The 25,748-nt window shown below is 39.0% G+C and overlaps 1 protein-coding gene across 4 annotated transcripts in view; it reads right to left on the reverse strand.

The window, feature by feature from the left end:
• Positions 1-25,748, reverse strand: part of GOLIM4 (golgi integral membrane protein 4) — an 89,412-nt gene that overhangs the window by 35,327 nt on the left and 28,337 nt on the right. For all 4 annotated transcript variants that reach the window (XM_075202088.1, XM_075202089.1, XM_075202087.1 and 1 more), the window contains exons 2-3: positions 3,079-3,153; positions 37-86 (exon numbers count right to left, since the gene is read on the reverse strand). In XM_075202088.1, the coding sequence (XP_075058189.1) occupies positions 37-86; positions 3,079-3,153 (125 nt within the window). The remainder of the gene's footprint in view (positions 1-36; positions 87-3,078; positions 3,154-25,748) is intronic.

Raw genomic sequence — 25,748 nt, forward strand, 5'->3', positions numbered from 1 at the left:
ATTTCTATTCGCTGTGTTATATTCTTTGTTACTTACCCTTCCTTTATTCAATGTTTCTTGTGCTTCTAATTTATAAACAAGATGATCTAGAAAAAAGAAATACAAATATGAAGGATACAAAGCAGGATATATTTTCATTATTTGGCATTTTTAAGAAGGGTATGTCCTTGATAGTGACAATATTTTAGTTTTCCAAATGTACCTAGCTATTATCCCTGCACGGCAGTGGCATTGCTTTCTGTAAAGAACAGACTAGGGCAGTGGTTCCCAAACTTTTCCAGTTCGCGGCGCCCTTAGAGTCTCCATAATTTTTTCAAGGCACCCCTCCAAAATAATTACCTAGCAGTCCCGTTTTATAAGTAGTCAAAAAAACGTAAAGGTATTTAGGCCAGGATAGAAATACTTATTTAGTTGTATGCAAAAATAGTACACATAAATCCAAGGGAAAATAATATTTTTATATATATTTTATATATTTTTTTCAATTATATTTCTGCATCCACACACTCTGTGCCCCCTTCATCCACACACTCTGTGCCCCCTTCATCCACACACTCTGTGCCCCCTTCATCCACACACTCTGCCCCCTCTGCATCCACACACTCTGCCCCCTCTGCATCCACACACTCTGCCCCCTCTGCATCCACACACTCTGCCCCCTCTGCATCCACACACTCTGCCCCCTCTGCATCCACACACTCTGCACCCTCTGCATCCACTCACTCTGCACCCTCTGCATCCACTCACTCTGCACCCTCTGCATCTGCCCCCTCTGAATCTTCACTCTGCCCCCTCTGAATCTTCACTCTGCCCCCTCTGCATCCCGCCAAGGCCAGGAAGAGAAGAAGGCAAACAAACAAAAAAATAACTTGCCAATCCGACGGCGCAGGGGACCCAGCATCCTCTCTCCTCCCGTTTCTCACTGAATATGTCGAGTGTGATGACCTCAGTGAGAAGCCAGGAAGGAGGAGGATGCTGGGTCCTGGTCATCGCCGGATTGGTAAGTTTTTTTGTTTTTTTTCTCCTGTTCCTGTGCACGGCACCCCTGTGACAGCGCCGCGGCACCCCTGGGAGCCACGGCGCACAGTTTGGGAACCTAGGGACTAGGGGATTCCAAGTAAATCATTAGAGAATATCCCCCGCACAAGAATTTTTTTTTCTTTTTCTCTTATAATATTTTACACACAATATTTCGCTTTTTAATTATTAAATTCATTTTTAATGCATATCAATAAAAATTTTGGTTTTATGAGTTATGTTTATGTATTATTCATCTTCAAAAATCCCCTCAATGATATGGAATAATTAACCAGTATTGGACTAAATATTTACGTCTTTAGTGTACCTTCGCTGGAAGTAGTACTGCTTTTCTTTTTTATTCTATTGATTCCAAGTAAATATCAGCACTTTGTGACATGTCACATTACATTTTTCATATGATCTGAACATATTTTAAACAGTTGGCTCACAGCCATTTTTAGATTGTGACATGTTTATAGGAGTCTAAAGAAAATGCCATAGGCAGGCAACATGTGAACTGCACTTTGTTCTGGAACTACCTGCTAGTAACTGAGGTACAACAGCTGCAGATATATGGGTCTGTGAAGCTTTAAATAAACTAGTAAATCACCCGACAGGAAATAAATAGAAACAATGCCTATATCCTCCTGACAGTCCAGGCCACATATCATGTTACAAATACAGATTTTGAGTTAATTACTAAATTACAAATATCCACTTTAAAGCCTTCCTAGTGCTGAAAGTTCTGTATAAAGTTCTGACTATATAGTTCTTCTCTATTGCACAACAGGACATATATTTGCATCAATATCTTTTGAGAAGTACACATTAAATTGTTTTCCACCACTAGATGGCAGCAGTAAGGCGCATACATCTTTCCAGTAGCAAGACATTTTAATATCTAAATGCTAAATTTGCCAGAAAAAAAAAAAAACTCAAAAAGAATAATGACTAGCAAAAACTTTAAGAAATCTTGTCTCGCTGATGACTTGAGTTTTGCTGCGTTTTGGAAAAATGGTCTCTTCTACAGCCATGTGACAACACAAATAAAATTCACATTCTTTCAGCCGATAAGACCAAATGCAATTTCACAGTTTACTGGTCAGAAACTAAATAATTAATTGCCTCATTTGCATAGAAAATGTGTAGTTAAGTTTGCATGCCTTATATATCCAGGTAGTTTGGAATACAATGCTGTCCAAATTGTGTAAAATGTATGTATCCTTTTCTTACACACAAAAAGGTGGACTTATTCAGCTGCTGTAGTTTAATAAACAAGTCATCTTTTGCTGGTGAACACATGCCGTTTAAATAAAAGTTCAGAAATAATAATTACCACTGAATACAAAGTAAGGGTTATTCTAAGAATACACTGAGAATGCACAGGAAAGCTTTAGTATCAGATGGCAAAAAAAATGAAAAAATAATAGTATATATTGTAATACTAAATTAATTTTGCATAGAATGTCCCTACATACCTTCTGGAGTGTTAAAATTGTCTCTTTAAACAGCAGCAGATAAAATTATTTAATTGATGATGGACATGTACAACTCTTTGAAGCTAAATAGATTAAATAAATAGTTCTGCATCCTGCCTATGGGCATCACGGTGGCTCAGTGGTTAGCACTTCTGCATCACAGAACTGTGATCATGAGTTCAATTCCCGACCATGGCCTTATCTGTGTGGAGTTTGTAAGTTCTCCCTGTGTTTGCGTGGGTTTCCTCCAGGTGCTCTGGTTTCCTCCCACACTCCAAAAACATACTGGTAGGTTAATTGGCTGCAAACAAATTTACCCTAGTCTCCATGTCTGTGTGTGTCTGTGTGTGTCTGTGTGTGTGTGTGTGTGTGTGTGTGTGTGTGTGTTAGGGAATTTAGACTGCAAGCTCCAATGGGGCAGGGACTGATGTGAATGAGTTCTCTGTACAGCGCTGCGGAATTAGTGGCGCTATATAAATAAATGGTGATGATGATGATGCCTTCTTACAAGTGGGATGAGAAAATAGATGGTTGCAACACATTTAATGTGACACTGTCACAACAGCATGTGATCATTTACCTTCTCGTGATTTCTTGAGTTCAAGTCTTTCCTTTTGTAAAGATTTTTCCAGCCTTGACCGGTGTTCATATACCACTGAAAAGAAAGTTTACATTTATAAGATAACCATGCCAATGAGTAGAATATTGTCATGTTTCTTCTAGCTAAGAGTGAGATGTCCATATTATGGCTGGTGCCAGCAACTACATCACCAATGTACAAGACATCTAAACAGCAAGCCCCAGGGTGGATTACATGTATCCCCCATCCAGACCAGATATACTGGATTGTTTTCAATATGCAGGAAAGCGCTTTACATGCAATGTAATTAACACCAGAAAAGACTTAGTCCAGGGCAGAAAAACGATGTCTGCTAAATATCTCTCAATTTTTAACAGTGTAATAAGCTTATAGAGAATTTGAGAATGTAAGCAAAATGCAGCAGTGAGAACGCAAAAATCCAGTAACGGCTTCAAAAAAGCAACAGTATATATTAAGATTAGGACACATCGGACTAAGGCTAGGTACACACTGGAGGTTTGTCAGCCAATCATCAGACCAATCACCCGATAAATGATGGCTCTGCCACATACTGTGGGCAGCACGGTGGCTAAGTGGTTAGCACTTCTGCCTCGCAGCGCTGGGGTCATGAGTTCAATTCCCGACCATGGCCTTATCTGTGAGGAGTTTGTATGTTCTCCCCGTGTTTGCGTGGGTTTCCTCCGGGTGCTCCGGTTTCCTCCCACACTCCAAAAACATACTAGTAGGTTAATTGGCTGCTAACAAAATTGACCTTAGTCTCTCTCTCTGTCTGTGTGTGTGTGTGTGTGTGTGTTAGGGAATTTAGACTGTAAGCTCCAATGGGTGATGATGATGATGATACTGCATTAGTGTGTATAGTTACACAATGAACGACAGTCATTCCAAGGTACCAAATGTTGTGTCATTTGGTTGGTCGTACTGTTTAATAATCTCGTTCTAATCACCTTCTGATCATGCAGTGTGTATGCACTCACGATCTCCATAGAGTTTACAGAGTCATGGTCTTTTCTGCCAATGCCAGCAATGAACAGAACATGACTAAATATAGAGAGCGCAGTAGATGGAATAATTTGTTTGTTTGGTCCGAGACTGAATATTTAGTTTCAGAGTCACAGAAACTAAATTAGTAAATGACACGTGGACAAGTGACTATTGTGCCGTCATTCTCCAAACAACTAGAGGACCAGATGAAGAGCACAGATCTGAAAGTAAATCAGTCGACCTTCAGTCGTAGGTACAATCGTAGATAACAGATTGGTTGGGAAATTCTCCAGCGTGTACCTAGCCTTAAAGAGACAACATGTCTTCAAATGTTAAGAAAAGAACAGCAATTTTTATAAAGGAAGAGACATTTGCATGGAAAAGCTGTAAGATAGCTTTACCTAAACAAAATTTCTCCTTCCAGCTCACCAAACCTCAGCTGTTTCAATGTACTGAGTTTTCCACAAGTCCAACACCGAATTGAACTTATAGCTGTTTTACATCTGATTAGATCTAAAAAAAAATCCATGTGCAATCTGAATATAACTACATATCTCAACCGTGTGCTCCTATACAGGCTCTTCAGAAGATAGAAAAATATCATATTTTGGAATATACAATCTTTACCTTTTAAATACATATACACAAGGTGGTTCTACAAGCATTGAAATTGAACTAACTGCGATCCTACAAACCCTGGCATATTGAAAGAGTCAGTTCCTTTTTATTTCATTAGAGGGAGTGGGTGGCTGCCTGCACAGATATCACCTCTTCTTACTTAATACACGATTCAGAGCACAATAGGGAATTATCACTTAAGTGTTCGGATTTTTCATGGACCTGGTAGTTCAGAAAATGAAGGAATAAATTGGTGTAGCTTTGAGTCTGAAGAAGCTTTGCAATCAAGGTTTGATTGTAATTTGAAGACAACTCAAGCTGTTTTTTACCATATGTTCATTTTTACAATCCATAAAAGGGTGATTTGATAACCTACTGCAAAATAGCTTAGTAAGTTTCAATCCTGCATGGAACTTTCTCACATACTCAAGGAAGGTGAGAGGTTACACCCTTTTGTAAATCGTCTGAATCTGGTCATAACCTTTATTCTGGAAAGACTAACACAGCGTACTGAATAACATTTGTAACATAGGTAGCATTCCACAGGCTGCACTGCCATCTACACCAGAGGAGAGCAGCAACTCCTAGCTTTACAGCTGCTCTGGAACTACTAATCCCAGCATGTCCTGCCAGCCTTAAATAACAAAGATACTGGATTCAAATCTAGATCCGGATGCCAACAGTGTCACACATGTCCAAATATACCATGTAGACATAGAAGCAAGCACAATCATACATCATATGAATCACAAGTATGATGTGGCCCCAATGATATCACAACAAATGAAGACTCAACATGTAATTTGGTTCAGAACATATGTTCTAAATCTGTAATGGAAATCTAACGACATCAGGGGCATGAGAGCAAAAACCAAAACAGGGATTGGAAGATCTTGTGTGGAACACGTACCTCCAAGATACATCCAATGGAAGGTATGTGGAGTACTCGATTACACACATATTCATTTTACAGTACACATCCACCCCAAGAGTGAGAGGGGGAGAGCGAGAGGGGGAGAGAGAGACTAGGGTAAATTTTTTGATAGCAGCTAATTAACCTACTAGTATGTTTTTGGAGTTTGGGAGGAAACTGGAGCACCCGGAGGAAACCCACGCAAACATGGGAGAACATACAAACTCCACACAGATATGGCCATGGTCGGGAACTGAACTCATGACCCCAGCGCTGAGAGGTAGAAGTGCTAACCACTTAGCCACGTGCTGCCCCAAACATAAATTCCCATAATTATTAGGGGGTTTTTTTAACAATCTGGGACATTGCGTGTACTTGGGTGTAATTTAAACTTTCTTTAACTATTCTGAACAGTTAAAGTTATAATCTCACTTTACAATTGCAGGGATTATGAATTATGGACTACAAAGTACCCCCTTGGTTTCTGTGTATGTTTTGCATGATAATTTCCAGCAGGAACAAACATAGACTTTTTATCTGTTTGTAGTCTCGTTGTTTTATGAGTTTCTATGTGACCATTTGAACTACAGGTTAACCAATAAAGAAAGGGCAGCTTTGAATGAATTAGAAAAGATGAGATTATTGTCATTAGGATAATTATAATAGTCTCAAATCTTCACCTTGTGTTCTCAATGTTCTGCATTTTATTAGAAGCATGAGAGAAATCATGTTATTGCTTATTACTGTTCATTTGTGGAAGTGGGCAGCTCTGCATGAACATTTAACAGCACAACAAGGTCCCAACACATTTGTCACCATACTCCCGATTTAGCTCTTTGCCCATCACATTTCAATTGACCAGGTCAGGAGAAGACCCAGGGGAGAAAAATGCTGTGCATGCATCACAAAACTCATACTTGTACCCCACAAGTGGAGGGGTGTCAACACTAGGTCTCACTATGTTGAGTGCAGAGAGAGATTAATAGCAAGCAGGACTTGTGAACCGTTACAGCTCAGGAATTGAAGGGGGCAGGGAGGAATTAGGATATACACTGTAAGCAATAACATTACACCACTATACAAGTATTATTTAAACACTGGAGATGTGATCAAATTGCCTTGGTGTCTTGAAATGTCACCTGGGGGGGGTCATTAATTAGTTGGGGTTGGGTACTAAGGTGCGAATAACGAAAACCTGACAGCACTTACCCCAACATGGTCAGCGCAACCCTCTGATTCTCGACATACTGGTAATCTCAACTGTTTGAAAAACTGACCTCCATCAATTGCGATCCATCAACATTCCGGCACCTCAGAATGACGTCACTTTCAAGGGCGACACTATTATTCCTGCTGTTTAGGGGGCAATGCAAGGAGGCGCTGCCTGTACAATATACAAGCCTTTGTGAAAAACATTGTACACGCAGCGCCTCCTTGCATCGCAATTGTTGGAGGTCAGTTTTTCAAACAGTTGAGATTACCAGTATGTCGAGAAACAGAGGTTCGCGCTGACCATGTTGGGGTAAGTGTTGTCGGGGTTTCGTTAGTCGGTTTAATGACTACCACCGAATTAGCTGTTGGTGGTTGACGAAATGGCTGAGGGAGGTAAGGAATTGGCTGGGGTTGATGAAATGGCTGGTGGAGGTCAAGATATCTGTTTTATGTGGCGTTCATGAGGATGCTCTGTGTATTGTGTAGTGGTCATAAGGATGTTCTCTGTGGTCTCAGTAGTAACTAGAATGCTAAATACCAGTCAGATGGGGCTGGTAGATGTTAGAATTTGATTATAGCTCGTTGACAACAAATGTTCATATATTTTAATGTCTAGCTATACCTGTGCTAGAAGGTAGATTTATCTGGCCATACATTCTTATAATACTATTTTTGCATATTTTCAAAACAGGACCCCAAATTTCCAGAAGCCACCCAAAGGCAACAAAGGTGCAAGAGCAAGCAAGAGAGAACAACAGGTAAGAGAGAATGGTACAGTCTGTCTAAATCTGAATTCTGTAGAATATGTCTGAATATTCATATCCTAAGGTATTCCTATATGCCTCTACACTGGTGTGTGTGTAGTGGTGGTGCTGCTATGGATATATTAGCCCAGGGCCGCCGAAACCCTTAACCAGGCCCTGATGATTCCACTTGTAAATTATATGTATATGACTGATAATAATGAATTGGGGGAAAACAAAACTATAGAAGAGTGTATGTAACGTGTTTTGTGTAACAAATATATATATATATATATATTATAGTCTAGCATAAACTAAAACTTAAACCACTATATTCGGTTGATGTAGTTTACTTTGGCTTCTAGTTGTCGACGTAAGCGAAGACATCTGTAAAAGACAGTTTGTTATGTGTGGTATTTGAACCTCTCTATGGTATAAATATCAAACGGAACATAAACGGAACATAAAGTGTAAACCTCTAGTGGTTAAGTGATAATTACATAACTAAATTGCAAGTATGTGTACATGTATGTATGTATGTATGTATGTGTGTATGTGCGTGCAGTAGACACCAATGGATTCTTTCCACCCTGATTGACCAAGATAGTTATATTTCATTAGATTTTACTTAGAACACTTAGAAAGCAGACACTAATCTACTCAATGTTATATTGGCACGAAAATTATCTTCAGTATCTCACCATGTTTTTGTTTCGCAGAATGTCACGTAGATAATGCTTCTAAATTACAACCATATTTCCAGCCAATAAATGGAGATTGCTAGACTGCATGCAGTAGACAACAGACTATACTTAGACTGGTCTATTTCACTACACCTTTATACAACCATTAGCTATCCAACCGATGGCAAGGATGGGCAAACTTTGGCAGTCCTGTTCTGTCAAATACACCTTGTAGTAATGCAGCCTGTTGCTGGCTGAGCATTATGGGAGATGTAGCTCATTAACAGCAGGAATATGGAAACTTTTTCATCTCTAGTCTTAATAATACTGTATGTCCGCTGCTTTATGCGGTGCTTTGCACTATACATCGCGGTCCTCAGAAATGCTCCACCTGGAGAAGTGCAGGGTTAGAGCATGTAGATCAGCATTCAAATTGCAAATTTAAAATTGCATTCCCTGAAAACAATTCTGCTATAATAAACTGTCATAAAGGTGATGGAAATCTAATAGATTTCTCCTCTGCTGCGCTGTGGAAACAGTGTAATATTCTCACTATAACCACAGAGGAAGGAACAGATATGTTTCTGAACATTTATTGTTCCACATACATCTGGTGCAATTGGGGGAAAGACGTGTGGAACACTAACGCAATAAGACAGACTACAGGTTTGTTTAGGGTAAAACACGAATACTGAATACGGAATAGCATAGAAACTCTTCAACATGTTTCTTTTTTTAATAAGCATTGCCAGGATTTAAAATCTTCATATAAGGTTATAGCTAGATATTAAATACAATATATAAAAATATAGAGATATGACATGAATGCAATGCCATGAATCCCCTGCGTCCAATTATCTGCAAATATTCATTTTTAAAGCCTCAAAGTTGTCTCACTGACCACACTGTACTGGAAAAAATTATTATTTTAGACTTACAGTTTTTTAGCGCCTATACCTGCTCCAGGCTACAAGTCTGTTCACATCTGCTCTCTTCTGCCTCATCTACTGAAAGGTCACCACTACAGAATGGCGAGATCCATATAATTCTAGATCATTTGTCCTCAATAATTTTTAATTTATTTTACTGTAGCTCCTGCAATCTTAATATATTAACTATACTGTTCAAATAAATGTGCGCTTTACTACTTTTAGCTACATGTTCAAATAATATATATATATATATGAACAATTTCTTTATGGTCACATTATGGAAGCAATATGTGTCACCAAAAATCTCTCTGCAATGTGTGGTTCTTCAATGGTTGTGGAACCAAAAGTGTATTGTCAAGTGCCAAAAACCAATTCATGCATTCTTATTATGATAACATTGCATATATATACTGTAAAATGGGTATAAACATGGATAGATGGATAGGGTGTCTGCAGGTTAGATGGATATGCAGTAATTTAAACGCTAGACGAAAAATAAAATTAAATCACATTTATCCATTGTAATATATATTTTGTAACTTAACTGTACATTTATTATTTGAAATATTACACAAGTAACAGAAGTGACATGAGTAAATGACATTGTTTAAATCAAGACTTCAAAAGGAAAGGTCAGACTGCAGAGGCAATGAAAACAAGATGAGCAACATTTTGCCCTATAGCAGCTAAGTGCAAACCCTGACCTCTGTTTGGCTACTACAATGGCAAAGAATGTCTCATCAGGGCAGCAGATTCTTTTAGATCTGGTTAATAAACCATCCATAGTATTATAAAACTCATACTTGAACAACAAGTCCAGTCTGGGAACTAAAGTTACCAGTGTATTCACTCAAATCCAGACCCCAGGGATAGATTAAATCAGGATGCATGTTTGACACATGGTAAAACATGACATGTGACTTAATGGAGTATTCAGGCTGCAACATTTCTGACCCTTACCACTGCATTTGCTGTTGGGTTATATGTACCCCAGTCTGGCATTTAATATCACAGACTTATAACCTGGGGCCAGCTACACATACACAGCACGTCATAAAGCTGCACACGATATCTAGTGTAGTTGTTCATACTTTTGCACTACGGTATATGCACAGAGTAAATTGACGAGGTCTAAAAAATACTGTGCTCCCAGCCTGATGGAATATTTCCAGAGCCCTTTGCCATCTCTGAGACTCCACGCTCCTCAGAGACTCTTTAATCCTGTGGGGAGGAGGACAGCCATACAGGAAATTAAAAACACGCTTTGCTGTTGTGGAACATTATTTAGATTTATTATGGAAAGTCCATGATGAGAGGGATAAAGAACTGATAATGTGACTTAACAGGTTGGAAGAAAACTACATATGGAGGACCCGGTAAAATATCTCCAGAAGGGCTATCCCCGAGGGAATGATTAACCTCAGACGTTACACAGCCCATCAGTTGTAACAAGAGTTCCTTGCTATCTAATCGAAACAATTGGGTCACTGAGATCTAAACCAGAGTAGAGCTGTGATTATATGGTTCTATCATGGTCAGTGAAAGGAGATCATGTCGGCAACATTGCTGACCCTGGAAAATACCTACAATTATTTAGACATTGTACCATCCACACTTGAGATATATTGCAATCAGTGCCCTAATACTTATATTGATGGGGTTATACTTGCAAACTTTCTTTCTATCAAGTTAATAAATGATATAATTTAGAAAGGGTCTCCAGATCCTTAAATCCCATCATTTGATTCTACCAACCGAAGCACAGTCTTTACAAGATATTCCCCACAGGCATCTACCAGCCCAAAGCAACAGCGTAGGAGACTTTCTGAGAAGAGGTTACTAATGCACAGCCATGATATTACTTACACAGATGGACCTCTCTAAAGCAGACTGTTAGGGTCCTATAAGGTAAATGTATCAGAGTTGTCCCTCTTTGTAACATCCTTGCCCTACGGCTATATGTCTGCTTACTGATATGAATCGGTTTCCTTTGGCAATTGCTTGACTAACTAATCTATAAAGCATTTTGTACTTAAGTACTATGATGACAAGGAGACTTTCATTAAGCTATTCCGATGCCAATAAGATTTTATTGTCTTCACTCTGTACACATATTAAATGGTATAAAATCACAAAACAGACTATATATGTATCTATTATCTGACTTGCAATTCCACCAAATGCTGATTGTGCTGCCGATCTATGAATTTAGCGTTACTAAAATACAGATGTTCTGTTGATTTTACCGCATCTTATCTGTCAGTTCTATGTGATTTCCTTGATGGATGGGGGAGGGGGGGCGGGGGTTGTGCTCTACTCTTATGTTGCAAGAGCAGCATTAACAAAGGTTATCCCTCCCTTAAAACAATATTATATAACACAAGTTCAGCGCTCATTGACTAGTAAGAAGACTTAGGGGGGTATTCAATTGTTAGCGAGATGCGTTAAAATTTCGCGCTCGAAAAAAAAAAAAAACACGCTCGTTTTTTCCTGTTCGAGCGCGCGTTTAAAAAAAAAAACAAACCCTCAATTCAATAGTTTTTTTGCATGCATCCCCTCGCGCTCTATTATTGGTCCTAGCGAGTTTGAAATGAGGAGTGGTTAAGGCACTCCTTTTACTATAAAAAAATAAAAGTAAATTAATGCAATCAAGAATGGCCCCAGCACTGCAAAGGAGATTGGGCCCCTACACTGCAATGAAGAAGGGCCCCAGCACTGCACAAGAGAATGGGCCCCCACACTGCAATGAAGAAGGGCCCCAGCACTGCAAGCAACAATGCCGCCCCCCTGTACAGCAGAATTAAAGATTTTACAAGGAGGTAAATTTTTTGAAATTTACAAACATTTCTTGAACACTAGCCAAGCATGGACATTTGTAAGGTACAAATATTTGTGGGACAGTGGGCAAGCCGGACCTTTCTTCGAAGGTACAAATATTTGTTGGGACTTTGCGTAAATGAGCGTGTGTAAGTAAAGCATCATAAAACTGAGGATTTCGTCCATGGTGAGTATTTTTTTATTTTTTTTTAATAAAAATCTATGGTGTACATGAGGGTGTTTACTGTATTTCTTGGGGTTTTATTATTTTTAATAAAGATTTGTGGTTGGAATGAGGGTGTTGTGCTTTTATTTAACATTTTGCTTTGTGGAACTACAGATCACAGCCAGCCGTGGGTGTAAGAGCATGTTGGCACTTGTGGTTCTACTACAAGTGCAAACATGCCCTGGGTGCTATGGGTACGCTGGTGCTTGTAGTTAGACAAGTAGCAGCATGCCCACACTATTTAGGACAACATGGCTGGCTGGGACTTGTAGTTCCACAAATCAAATTTTTTTTTTTTTTATCCAAAATCCCCATTTATTACCCTACTACCCATAGCCCAGGGGTAGTAGGAAGAGCCCTAGTGCTATCGGCACTGGCCTGGGTGTCCCTAGGGGGGTGGCCCGCTTACATTTTTCAGCGGACCACAATCCCTAGGGAATCCAGGCCAGCGCTGAACAGTCTGTGGGAGTTTAGTCATTATGGCCGTGGGACCCAAACTGTGTTCCCCCCCCCCCCCCCCTGTTATAGTGCCTATCACCCCGGCTGGTTTGCCTAGTGCTGGTTCAATAAAATTAGGGGGAACCCTACGTCAAATTTTTCACACATTAATAGCCTGCCAGCACTAGGGCGAAGACTAAATAGAGTGGGGAGCAAACGATTTTGCTTTTAAAAAAAAAAATCATGATACTTTGGCACAACCACCCCCCCCCTTAAAAACAAAAAAATAATATAAAAAAGTTTAAATACATGCACCACTATGGTTTTTTCTAAAGGGGGAAATTTCCAAAAATTATTCATTATTATACACTTTTTTAAGTACTTTTCTGTTTTTTAGGTTATTTTTATGAACTTTTACACCTATTTTTTCAGTTTAATGTATATTTTTTTTAACTTAATAAAAAAAAATTTTCTCTGAGCAGACCAAGGAGGAGCGAGATGAAACAGCCGATTTGCCTGTTTCACACTCAGCGTTAAAAAAACAATTGAATAGCTTTTTCCGCTAAGGGTTTGCAGCCAGCCTATACTTTAACATTGACAAACGCTTGGACCGCGATAACACCGTTTCGGTAAAAAAAAAAAAAAGATTAGAATTGCGTGAGCAGTTTTCGCGCTCGAAAATAAGGTAAAATAGCAAAAAAATGAATTAGCACGCTCGAACTTCCAAACTCGCTAACAATTGAATACCCCACTTACAATGATATCAAATGGTAAAAGTCTATAGATGTTGGTTAATACACTTATCTAAAAACGTATATCCTGATATAAACAAGAGGAACCTCTAAAATGATACTTCTTTTAATAAATGCATAGTTATCAAACAACCAATGCTCCAATTTACAATTAATCAGTAAAATAGAGAAATAAAACACCAAAACCACCAAAAAACACGTGTGCACACGCTTCACGCTTATAGTTAATAGCAATATCTAAATCATATATCTATCTATATACACTATATATATATATATATATATATATATATATATATATATATATATATATATATATATATTAGGGATGTGCACCGGCGACTTTTGAGGTCTCGTGTTTTGTGTTTTGGATCCGGATTTTCGTTATTTTTGAGGTTCGGATTTGTCTCGCAAAACACTTGACGAAAGGTCTCGGTTCGGATTTAAGGTATTGGATTCGGATTTTTTTTGAAAAAAACATAAAAAGTTTAAAAATCAAGTTTTTGGGCTTATTTTCACTCCTAGGCTATTATTAACCTCAATAACATTCAATAACAAGCATTTCCACTAATTTACAGTGTATTCTGAACACCTCACAATATAGTTATTAGTCCAAAACGTTGCAACAAGGTATCTTTCTGGACTGCGTAGAGGAGTGGGTCACCACAATATATATTAAAAACCCTGAACTTTTATGATTCGCACCAATAATTGTACCTGGACTGCGTAGAGGAGTGGGTCACCACAATATCTTAAAAACCCTGAACTTTTATGAATCGCACCAATAAATGTACCTGGACTGCGTAGAGGAGTGGGTCACCACAATATATTAAAAACCCTGAACTTTTATGAATCGCACCAATAAATGTACCTGGACTGCGTAGAGGAGTGGGTCACCACAATATATTAAAAACCCTGAACTTTTATGAATCGCACCAATAAATGTACCTGGACTGCGTAGAGGAGTGGGTCACCACAATATATTAAAAACCCTGAACTTTTATGAATCGCACCAATAAATGTACCTGGACTGCGTAGAGGAGTGGGTCACCACAATATCTTAAAAACCCTGAACTTTTATGAATCGCACCAATAAATGTACCTGGACTGCGTAGAGGAGTGGGTCACCACAATATATATAATAAGAAAACCATCAACTTGTTTGATTCGCACCAATAAATGTACCTGGACTGCGTAGAGGAGTGGGTCACCACAATATATTAAAAACCCTGAACTTTTATGAATCGCACCAATAAATGTACCTGGACTGCCTAGAGGAGTGGGCACTGGGCACCACAATAAAATATATAAAAAACCTTCAACAGGTCTGCATTACACTACACATACGGCTGCTCCTCCATCCTCTCCATCATATACATGTTGGAGTTTTAGCGTGTGACAACCTCTTGTTTTTGATAATGTCAGTGCATTTTGAATATTTTTCAATTTGCCCCACACCACTGAATGTACTTTATCTATGATACGCATCTATCTATCTTGACTGCGTAGTGTGGTGGCCCCGGTACACAATTTGGTACCGAGGCCACAATATAATTAAAAAACCCTCCACGTGTCAGAATTCCACCAAACAAGTATCTGGACTGCGTAGTGGGGTGGCCCCGGTACCCAACTTGATACCGGGGCCACAATAAAATAAATACACCCTCCACGTGTCAGAATTCCACCAAACAAGTATCTGGACTGCGTAGTGGGGTGGCCCCGGTACCCAACTTGATACCGGGGCCACAATAAAATAAATACACCCTCCACGTGTCGGAATTCCACCAAACAAGTATCTGGACTGCATAGTGGGGTGGCCCCGGTACCCAATTTGATACCGGGGCCACAATACCTCCTCAAAACATGCTCCAGACAATTCGTCATTGACAGACCCCAGACAGACAGGGTCGTAGTGTTATTGTTTGACTTTGTAAACCCAAAAAAATGTCCCTGTTGCACTTGCACATAGTCGTGCAATGAAGACTGACTTTTTCATTTAAAGGCACGATCTTTCAAGTGTAGTGTTTGTAAGTCTAAGTCATATTATACTTTTGGTAAAATTGGTTTTTTTTGTTCCTCTTTATGGTAATTAATTAGTAATAGAATTAAAGTAGGAAATAGAATTAAATAGAATTAAAGTAGGAAATAGAGTGGTATAGAGTTGTAGTGTGGTATAGATAGAGTGGTCCACACAATATAATAATAAAACCCTCAACTGGTCTGAATTCCACCAAACAAGTATCTTGACTGCGTAGTGTGGTGGCCCCGGTACACAATTTGGTACCGAGGCCACAATATAATTTAAAAACCCTCCACGTGTCGGAATTCCACCAAACAAGTATCTGGACTGCATAGTGGGGTGGCCCCGGTACCCAATTTGATACCGGGGCCACATTACCTCCTCCAATTTCCAAGTGTAGTGTTTATAACATCTTAACACTACACTAATTCTAGCACGTCAAAACCTCTTGTTTTAAATAATGACAGGGCATTTAACTTTTGATTAAATTTATTGAATTTGTTGGCATTTTCTTTTACTTTTTGAACATGGCAAACGACTGTTGAATGGTCACATAATGCCAAAAAAAAAGGTGCAAGATGGAATTGTCCTTGGGCCCTCCCACCCACCCTTATGTTGTTGAAATAGGACATGCACACTTTAACAAACCAATCATTTCAGCGACAGGGCCTACCAAACAACTGTGGCTGAAATGATTGGTTTGTTTGGGCCCCCACACCAATAAAACAATTCATCTCTCCCTGTACAAACTAAACAGGCTCTACTGAGGAAAGATGTCGTCCTTATCCTCAACCTCTGATTCCTCTCCCCCTACAGTGTGTACTTCCTCCTCCTCACACATTATCAATTCGTCCCCGCTGGACTCCACAACCACAGTCCCTCTGTACTGTCTGGAGGGCAGTGCTGTACTTCATTGAGGAATTGATTATTCATTTTTATAAACATCATTTTTTCAACGTTGTGAGGAAGCAACCTCCTTCGCCGCTCACTGACCAGGTTCCCCGCTGCACTAAAAACTCTTTCCGAGTACACACTGGAGGGGGGACAACTCAGTTAAAAAATAGAGCCAGTTTGTACAGGGGCTTCCAAACTGCCTTTTGGAGTTCTACCACGTCACTACCTCTAGTTAATTTAGATTGCAAGGCTTGTAAATATAAATACTTTGAAGATAAAAAAAAGCAGGCTGCACAGACTGTGGAGCTAGAAAGTGAAATTAAATGGACCACGTTACTTTGGTGGCTATCTATGCCCCCCCCCCCCCCCCGCCCTACACTTGTAGTTGAATATAAATAAAGCAGCCTGCATAGACTGTAGAACTAGCAATTCAAATATACAAAGAAATGGACAAAGGCAGTTTGGTATCTGTCTGCATCAGATCCCCTCTCCACTAGGAGTAAAACAGAAAACTTTTCAGCCGTTATATAATCTAGAATATAAATAGAAATTGAGAAATGCAATTTGGTATCTGTCTGCATCATAATCATCAACATCCTCCTCAGCGCCAGCTACATCAATATCCTCCTCCCAGTGCACAACATTCACACCTTCATTAGCCAAATCTGTAACTGGACTGTGGGTGATCCTTCCAGCATATGCAGAGGGCGTGCTGCAAATGCTGGATGGAGTCACCTCTTCCCGTACAGTGATGGGAAGGTCAGGGTTCACAACCAACAACACCCTTGGACTCGCCTTGGGGATTTGTGATGTCATCTGTTTAGAAGGCAGAGTTCTTTGCTGTTTTGTTGTTGTTGCTGACAGCATAACTCTCTTAAATTTTTTGTAGGGGGGGGGAGGAGGGCTTTGATCCTTGGGTGAAGTTGGACCACTAGTCATGAACACGGGACAGGGCCTAAGCCGTTCCTTGCCACTACTTGTCGTAATTGGCATATTGCCAACTTTACGTTTCTCCTCAGATGATTTTAAGTTTCTTTTTTTGCTGTTTTTTGAGAACTTGGGCTTTTTGGATTTTACATGCCCTGTACTAGGAGATTGGGCATCGTGCTTGCCAGACGACGTTGATGGCATTTCATCGTCTATGTCATGACTAGTGGCAGCAGCTTCAGCATTAGGAGGAAGTGGGTCTTGATCTTTCCCTACTTTATCCTCCAAATTTTTGCTCTCCATTATATGTAGCACAAGATACTGCAGAATGTGTGAACTTGGTAATATTGCAGTACCAATGGACTTATAATGCTGGATTGGTTTTGCAAATTTGGTTATAATTATTATATAATTTTTTTTTTTTTAAATTTTTTATTTTTTTTTACTTTTTTTTTATTTTTTACAAACTTGGGAATAATGGGGAAATAACTATGCCCTTAGAAGCACAGAGCACAGGACACAGCACCACTGGACTGAACAGGACACGGCACAGGACCCAGCAGCACTACGGAACTCAGCAGGACAGAGCACAGGACACAGCACCACTGGACTGATACTGCAGAATGTGTAAACTTTGTAATATTGCAGTACCACTGGACTTTTACTGCTGAATGTGTGAACTTGGTAATATTGCAGTACCAATGGGCTTATACTGCAGGATTGGTTGTGAAAATTTTGTGGTAATTAAAAAATATTAAAGTAGTTTTTGGTATTTTATAAAAAAAACTTTTTTTTATTTTTTTAAACACAGGGGAATATTGGGGAAATAACTATGCCCTTAGAAGCACAGAGCACAGGACACAGCACCACTGGACTGAACAGGACACAGCACAGGACCCAGCAGCACCACTGACCTCAGAAGGACAGAGCACAGCACACAGCACCACTGGACTGATACTGCAGAACACAGCACAGCACAGCACAGCACAGCACAGCACAGCACTAAACAGCACAGCACTAAACAGCACAGAACTAAACAGCACAGAACTAAACAGCACAGAACTAAACAGCACAGAGGACCACCTAACACACCCTCCCTCTACCCTGATCAATGCCCGAGTGAAGATGGCGGCGACTAGCGGGGAATTTATAGGATCCGAGTATCGCGAGATCCGACAACGGGATTATGAGTCAGAGCCTCAGTTTCACTTTTGAATTTGGCGCCAATACCCGGATCTGTCTCGGATCCGACTCGGATCCGCAACGTTCGGGTGGGCTCGGATTTCAGAAATCCGAGCGCGCTCATCCCTAATATATATATATATATATATATATATATATATTAGTGTGTGTGTGTATAAAGTCCATATAGATAATGTATACTTGCATGCGACGAGTATTGTTTAATGTTGATTTTATTATGTCTGGCCATGTAATCTCATATAAAGTGAATGGACTGAATCAACCCTGCAAATAGTAAATGTACTTTGACGCAAACTTAGGCTGTAAAGGCAGTCATTCTCTGCATGCAGGATGGTAAGCCTCCCCACTTTCTTGATTGGAGCCTACTTATTTATGTAATGTACATATGATGTTAGGACTGTAAGCCATATGTATTTGTTAGAAGTAAATATAGCAAACATTTATGATCAGAATACAAAAGCATGTCCCTTAAGTCTTTTTTTGACTGCCTACAGAATGTCTGTAGTAACTTCTTTATCATTAGAGGTAATTTCACTGTACCCACTTCTCAAGTAATCCTATCTCCCAGATGCCATTCATGCCTCTCACTCAGCTTGAAAAGGTTAGCCAACTCCTAGCTAGTTTTGAATTAGAGGATGCATGGCACAGCTTATTTTCAGAAGACAAGGTACTTACTTTTTATTTGGCTGTACAATTATAACACTAATTATTTGGCTGCACAAGAACGAGTTAGCTACTAAAACATTCATGTTTCACATTTAATGCCATAATGTAGGCAGATACTCTCTCTTACTGATGTTCTGACAAGCAAATATATTATTTTCCCCTACACTGTAGTTCCCGGTCAGTTACTGTCCGACCTAAGTTTTGACCACTCATAAAATATTAGGACAAGTTTTGGCCACACGTCTAAATGCTTTTTTTACCTAATTTGATATTGCCCAAACAGATGGGATTCATACCATGTAAGCTGGCTCCCGACACTAGAAGGGTCTTATAATGTACTTTATTATTGTGAAACATGGAGTGTTCTCTTGCTGTCATGAACAATTTATATAGAATTAGCTTCGGATAGCCTTGACTGCCACATTCATATTATATTCTTCTGATAACAGGCTTGTCTCCAGCTTCCAAGTCACAGGTTAAAGAACTATAGCAAAAAATTTGATTGGGACCATTTAGATCTTCGACTATAAAGATAAATAATAGCACATAAAAAGGCTTCCCGTTATCCCCATTACTTTTTTGCCTTGGAATAAAACCCCTAGCAGCAGCTATTAGATACTATAGGAATATCTCAAAATATTGGGGAAAGGGGCAGTGGTCGAAGTGGAAATTTATTTAGTGGTTGTTTGGAAAGTGTAAGTGAATGGAAATTCATAGTTTTACAATCACAAAGCAGTAGGAGAAGTGGCGGTATGGCATACCACAGTATACCAGCTCACTTCCACCACTGGGAAGGGTTATATAAATACTCTTTGTTCGCTGACCATTTACCTAGACCTATGACCAGCTTTCAATCTTGCATGTCGCTAGTCATTGCTTATAGGTGTTTGATTGTTTATCAGGGTTGTGTATCAATGTGTCTAAAACTGAAGCATTAAGCAACACTTTATTCCCTTCATTAGTCAAGTAATTAGATCTAATAGTCCTGTTTGTGTGGAAGCAATAATGGTTTAGTTACCTAGGAGTCAAAATGACCTTTAGATTATATGAGTAACTTCTTACCTATGCTATATAAATGTTTATGACCATCTTATGGTCACAAACCAGAATTAGAAATCACCATTTCTCAGAGAAATCCTTGTTAACCGTGTCACGGCACAATCACTATTTTACCCAAGGGCTGCAATCCACAGATTTATTATAGCAGCAGCCACAGGGTTTTTCCAGAGCACAAAACCTCCTATATGGAAGAGGGATCATGTCTTGTCACATCATGTTGCATCATTACTAGGTCCACGGAGAAAAATGAAGTTTATCTGCTATACTTCCAATATGCAGATTGGAGTAGTTTCCTTCCTTAACAGAACTCTGGTTATCCCAAATTGCTTTCATAAGACAACGGTTATAAATATTTAGGTAACTGACCTGACCCACAAATATGAGGAACGACGAGCAGATAATTTGTAAACATGCAAAAGCCTCTAGAAATGTGGTTCAAAGTCTTAAATCGGTGGTACAAACACCTGAACAAGTTGTAATATGCAAATATAAATGCAGTCATCTGTGGGCTCAAAAATGAAATGACAAAGGGTCTTTATTTTATATTTGGTGGACAAACCCAATATTGCATTCATATTGACATAACAGAAATGCATCTACCATTCACCCCAGTTTTAGCACTTTTACTTAAGAACCTGATGACTGCTCATGTAAGGGCTGAAAAGAATTCCAGACTATATTATTAGCAACCTGATTAGGCATTGTGTGGCTGTACTTCAACTGGATCAGATCAAGATAAATGAAAAACTGTTAAGTCTATTAAACGATATATGTGATGCATTTTTATGTATCTGGGCTTGTATGCAATAAGGGATCTTGTGATGCAGAACCAAACCATATTACCAATGTTTCCCTCTACCCTTCTGTTTATGAGGTGTAAAAAGGCTGTATTGTGTGAAGTTTAGGTTAAATACTTGGTATTTACATTGGCTGTTTAGCTGAATTATATATTGTATAGGAATTTCAACATTTTAAAACATGTATTAAAACAATTAATGCATTCTTATTTTTGGTCTAGAACTGGAAGAACTAGAACTGGAAGTACTTTATTAATTAGAATACTTAGATCTGTCCATCATTCAGAGCAAACGTTTGCCCTCGGCAAAAGACACAATCGAGCTGCACAAAGCCATGTGCAACTTCATAAAACCTGGTACACAATTGTTTGACATTACAGAAGTTGAACTGTATACTCTGTATAATATTGAATTTTGCACTTCCTGTGCATTATTGTATTTTTGGGTGTGCAAAATTCAGGTACAGTAGTTTAGCTTAAAATATACGATGCATTAATTTTTTAAAGTTATATGACATATGCAGCTTTTTTTTTTTGTTACAGCTATTATTAGTACTGCCTATAATATTCAGTCTGCTATATTTTTTGGACCTCCAATGCCCATAAAAGCCTGGCAGTGCTGCTTGGAAGGAAGAGCTTAAAGATTGAGCACTCAATACATAGTGAATTTAGCTATTTGCATAAACAGCCCTTTAGCTCTATGTGTTCTGCTGAAAAGGCAGAACTTGCCAAGAGAGGTCTAGCCAGAAGTGCTTTATTTTGTCCCAGCTGAACAGAGCTTTATTTCAAAGAGGTTGAAGAAGACGCTTGTGTACCCAAATAGTTTTTTATGTGTGTTTATTCCCCAAAGTATACACCAATTCCTATGCAGCCAGTACTCTAGACAGACCGCAACACTGCAGAAAAGTATCTTACACCATCCTAATTGTTCATCGCTATCAGATCTCTTATTCTACATGTCTCACAGAGCTGTCTTGACTGAAAAGTCTTAAACAAAACAATGGTAACAATTATGTGAAGAAAAATGCAAAATGTGACTGCTTAAATTAACTCCACACACTCTGTAACCAGTTTGTGTTTAATAATGTAGAGTGAGCTATGCGTTTTATAGAGCAAAATGTTAGATTCAGTCCTCTGTAAAGGTCATTTCTCTGGTCTTTTTTACATATTGATTTTTCATGCATAATAATATACAACATATAAATGTAATCTGCAAACAATTTACAAATATGAAATAAAAGAGGAGAAAAAAAAATAATAGCATAAAACAATGCATATTATGTGATAAAGACTATAGATTGGAAGAGCCATGGAAATAACTAGATATTTGTGGGCCTGTGGGAAGAGGTCTTCTAGAGATCCCAAATGGCTGTAGATTTGGAAGATTCTCCCATATCTGCTACAACCAACTTTTTTTTTTTTTTTAAATCACAACAATTATGGCTGATATCATTATCTTTCTTTATAGCAGCAATAATCAGACAGCATGCAAAGGTAATAAATTCAATCATGGTATGTGGTATGCACATAACTCAATAATGCATATACATGTCCCTGACGTCATGCAAAACCCTGGCACTTCTCTTTCAGTATTATACATATACACAAGACTGATCAATTGGCAGAGAAAAAATCATTAGCAATGTGCTCTGGAGCACACTGCTATAGAAGGCTGCAATGAGTTGGTTGTTAGGGGCATGAGCTGCTGCATTGCTCACATTGGCTGGCATTAGAATGAGAGTCCAATCCTGATTTCCTATATTTTCATCTTCCAGACTTCTGCTCCACTCCCACCCTCCCTTTGGTGCCAGGGTCAGTAGCACATGCAATGCCCATACTCCTTGCTGCATGGAAATAACCTTTAAAAATATAAAGAGGAATAATTTTACTCCACAAAAAAATAAAATACTGCAAACACTGGTGACATCTATATATAGCTCTAAAAATCCCAGTGATGGGCGACTTGAAATATCTGGAGTGGCACGTGTGCAGCCTGTTGTCCACCACTGCTCTGTGCATTTGAAGTTGACCATATTTAGAAGTTTATAGAGGTGTGAAATGCACCCAGCAAGGTCCATTATAGTATAAAACCATGAATTCAAAATTTTACTTCTGTCAAAGGACTAAAATTTAGAGAAGCCTATGTATGGACATAGTTCTACATAACAGGAATAGACAGATTACAATGTTCACTGAGAAGTGCATCCTGGCAGTCAGAGCCAGTTCCTGTCTTCTATAGCTATCCATCTTCTCCAGGAAATTATCTCTGGATGACCGCCCCAACTCCATGCAACCTACTGAGAAAATCAGTTCCTGTTTGTTTTGTATAGGTTCAAACACTATGAAAATTACTGTGGCCAAAGAAGCTCTCACCAAAAGCTAATGTTTTTTTTCCAATTGACTCCCATATTAGCATTTTGATTTTATAAACTTGTCAAGTCAGAGTTGAGCAAGTTAGGCAATAAATCTTCACAATCTGTCACTTTTTGAATAAGCAGATCTTCCCTGTTTTAATAAAGATAGCACTAAAGTCATTAAATAATCTGAAAAAGGCAGTTGAGTGGTTAATACAAGACGCATATACCCTATTAGGTAAATTAAATTCTAATTCAACTGACCAATTCTGCCAAGAAATTTTCACATTGTTAAACATGACGTGTGGAAACAGACACCACTAAAGACCGAGATCCATTTCCTATGAGTTTCTATAGATGTGCATTCATTACTACATCTTACCTTTTTGTCGATACAGTAGATTTCCAATTCCCATCAGCTCAGCAAGGCCCTGCTTATTTCAAGCTTTCTAAAAATGTACTGTAAATTAGCCAGTAGCTGGAGCCCTAAGCCTGTAATGAGCACCTGCAATAGTAGAAAACAATTAGCCTGTCCTGAGTGCGCTACAATTTGTTTCCCAGTGCTCGTGTAAATTACTGACTGCACGTTTAGCCAATAACCATTCTTTTATACAAGCCACCCGCAATGACAGAGACACTCCTCTTGGGAGAAAAAGATCATCTGCACTGTATAGCAAATCTAAATGCTTATTTGTTAATAGCACTGACACAGTAACCTAGAATTCTGGGAAGCAAGTCATATCTAAGATATCTAATAGCTTATTTAAGAAAGCTTGTGGTATGCAGTGCCCTTCTGGTAATGTAATGTACTGGGGGTATGTGCAAGATAGAGTAATAACAAGTGAAGGGGTAGGTAATTAATCAGGGTCCATAAGACTATCTAACCATTTAAGATTGAGGCATTGTAGAGGGAGGCATTGCTATGGTGCAGTTATAATTTAGGGTGCAGTTTTATGTTTAGATTATTTTTAAAGCCCAATATTTTACAGTAGTTGCACAAGAGGGGATAGTGATACATATATTACATGAGATAAAATAGAAGCATCAAAAGTAAAACCATGGACAATAATTACAGACAAGGGGCCTGATTCATTAAGCATCTTAACTGAAGAGGTATCTTATTTCAGTCTCCTGGACAAAACCATGTTACAATACAAGGGGTACAAACTAGTTTTCTGTTTTGCACATAAGTTAAATACTGACTGTTTTTTCATGTCTTTTTGGCTGTACCTATAGCACATCTATTCAACTTCTCCCTTTTCGAAGGGACCCTTCCCAAACTGTAGAAGATTGCACATGTTATCCCACTGTAAATCTGGAGTTCCCTTTGATATAAACACCTACAGGCCTATATCTCTTCTCCCAGTACTATCAAAAGTTTTGGAAAAATCATGATTGCCCAGCCGAAGTCCTTCTTAGATGACATTAACCTATCAAACCCATTCGGCATTCGGCTTCAGATCATAGTACAAATATTACTAATATATGGCCAACGTGACTAATGACTGACAGCTGGAGATAGAGGACAAAAAGTTTGTCTGCATTGTTTTTCTAGACAATAAAGCCCCTGACACGGTCAACCACAACCTCCTCTTTTCATAATTAAAAGTATTGGTTTAGACTCTCTTTGCTTTGGTTCCACAACTACCTTCTTATCAGGCACCAATAACATTATCCCTCAAAAAATAAGGTTTCACCCAGGCATGCATTATACACACAATAAAGACTTGAGCATCAATGAGATGTCATCTGTTTGCAAATGATCTACCCAAGCCACTCCAGTCTGCATGTAGTGACTTGCAAGCTGGCTTCAACAAACTTTAATACTAACTCCTTAGTAAACATAATGCATCAATGCCAAAAAGACTAAGGATATGCTATTTTCATCTATTAACTATGTAGTCTAGCCTGCTCTACTCCCTATCACTATCCTCCTAGGCAGTTGTTGAAGTGGAAATTTATAAGTGCTGGTATGCAATTTCTACTTTGAAATGAACGCACAGAAGCCTGAAATAAATTTTAGACGCATTTTAACAGTACATAGTGTAAAATAAAACATATGAAATGAAGCAAGGCTATCCACATTGTGTCCCCCACTTCTCTGCCCCTCCACCTCTCCCTCCTGTCTCCTTTGTGTACTTATATTCTCCCTCATATCTCCATATTATCATAAAACTATCCAAAATATCTCCCTTATACCTTCCATGTTACTTTATCTTTTCCTTTATCAGTTTCCTTTCTCTCTTCATCGCACTGTGCCCCCTCCTCCTCCTCCATCGCACTGTGCCCCCTCCTCCTCCTTCATCCCACTGTGCCCCCTCCTCCTCCTTCCTCCCACTGTGCCCCCTCCTCCTCCTTCCTCCCACTGTGCCCCCTCCTCCTCCTTCATCCCACTGTGCCCCCACCTCCTCCTTC

This window comes from Mixophyes fleayi, chromosome 3 (assembly GCF_038048845.1).
Source record: "Mixophyes fleayi isolate aMixFle1 chromosome 3, aMixFle1.hap1, whole genome shotgun sequence".
Taxonomy (NCBI): domain Eukaryota; kingdom Metazoa; phylum Chordata; class Amphibia; order Anura; family Limnodynastidae; genus Mixophyes; species Mixophyes fleayi.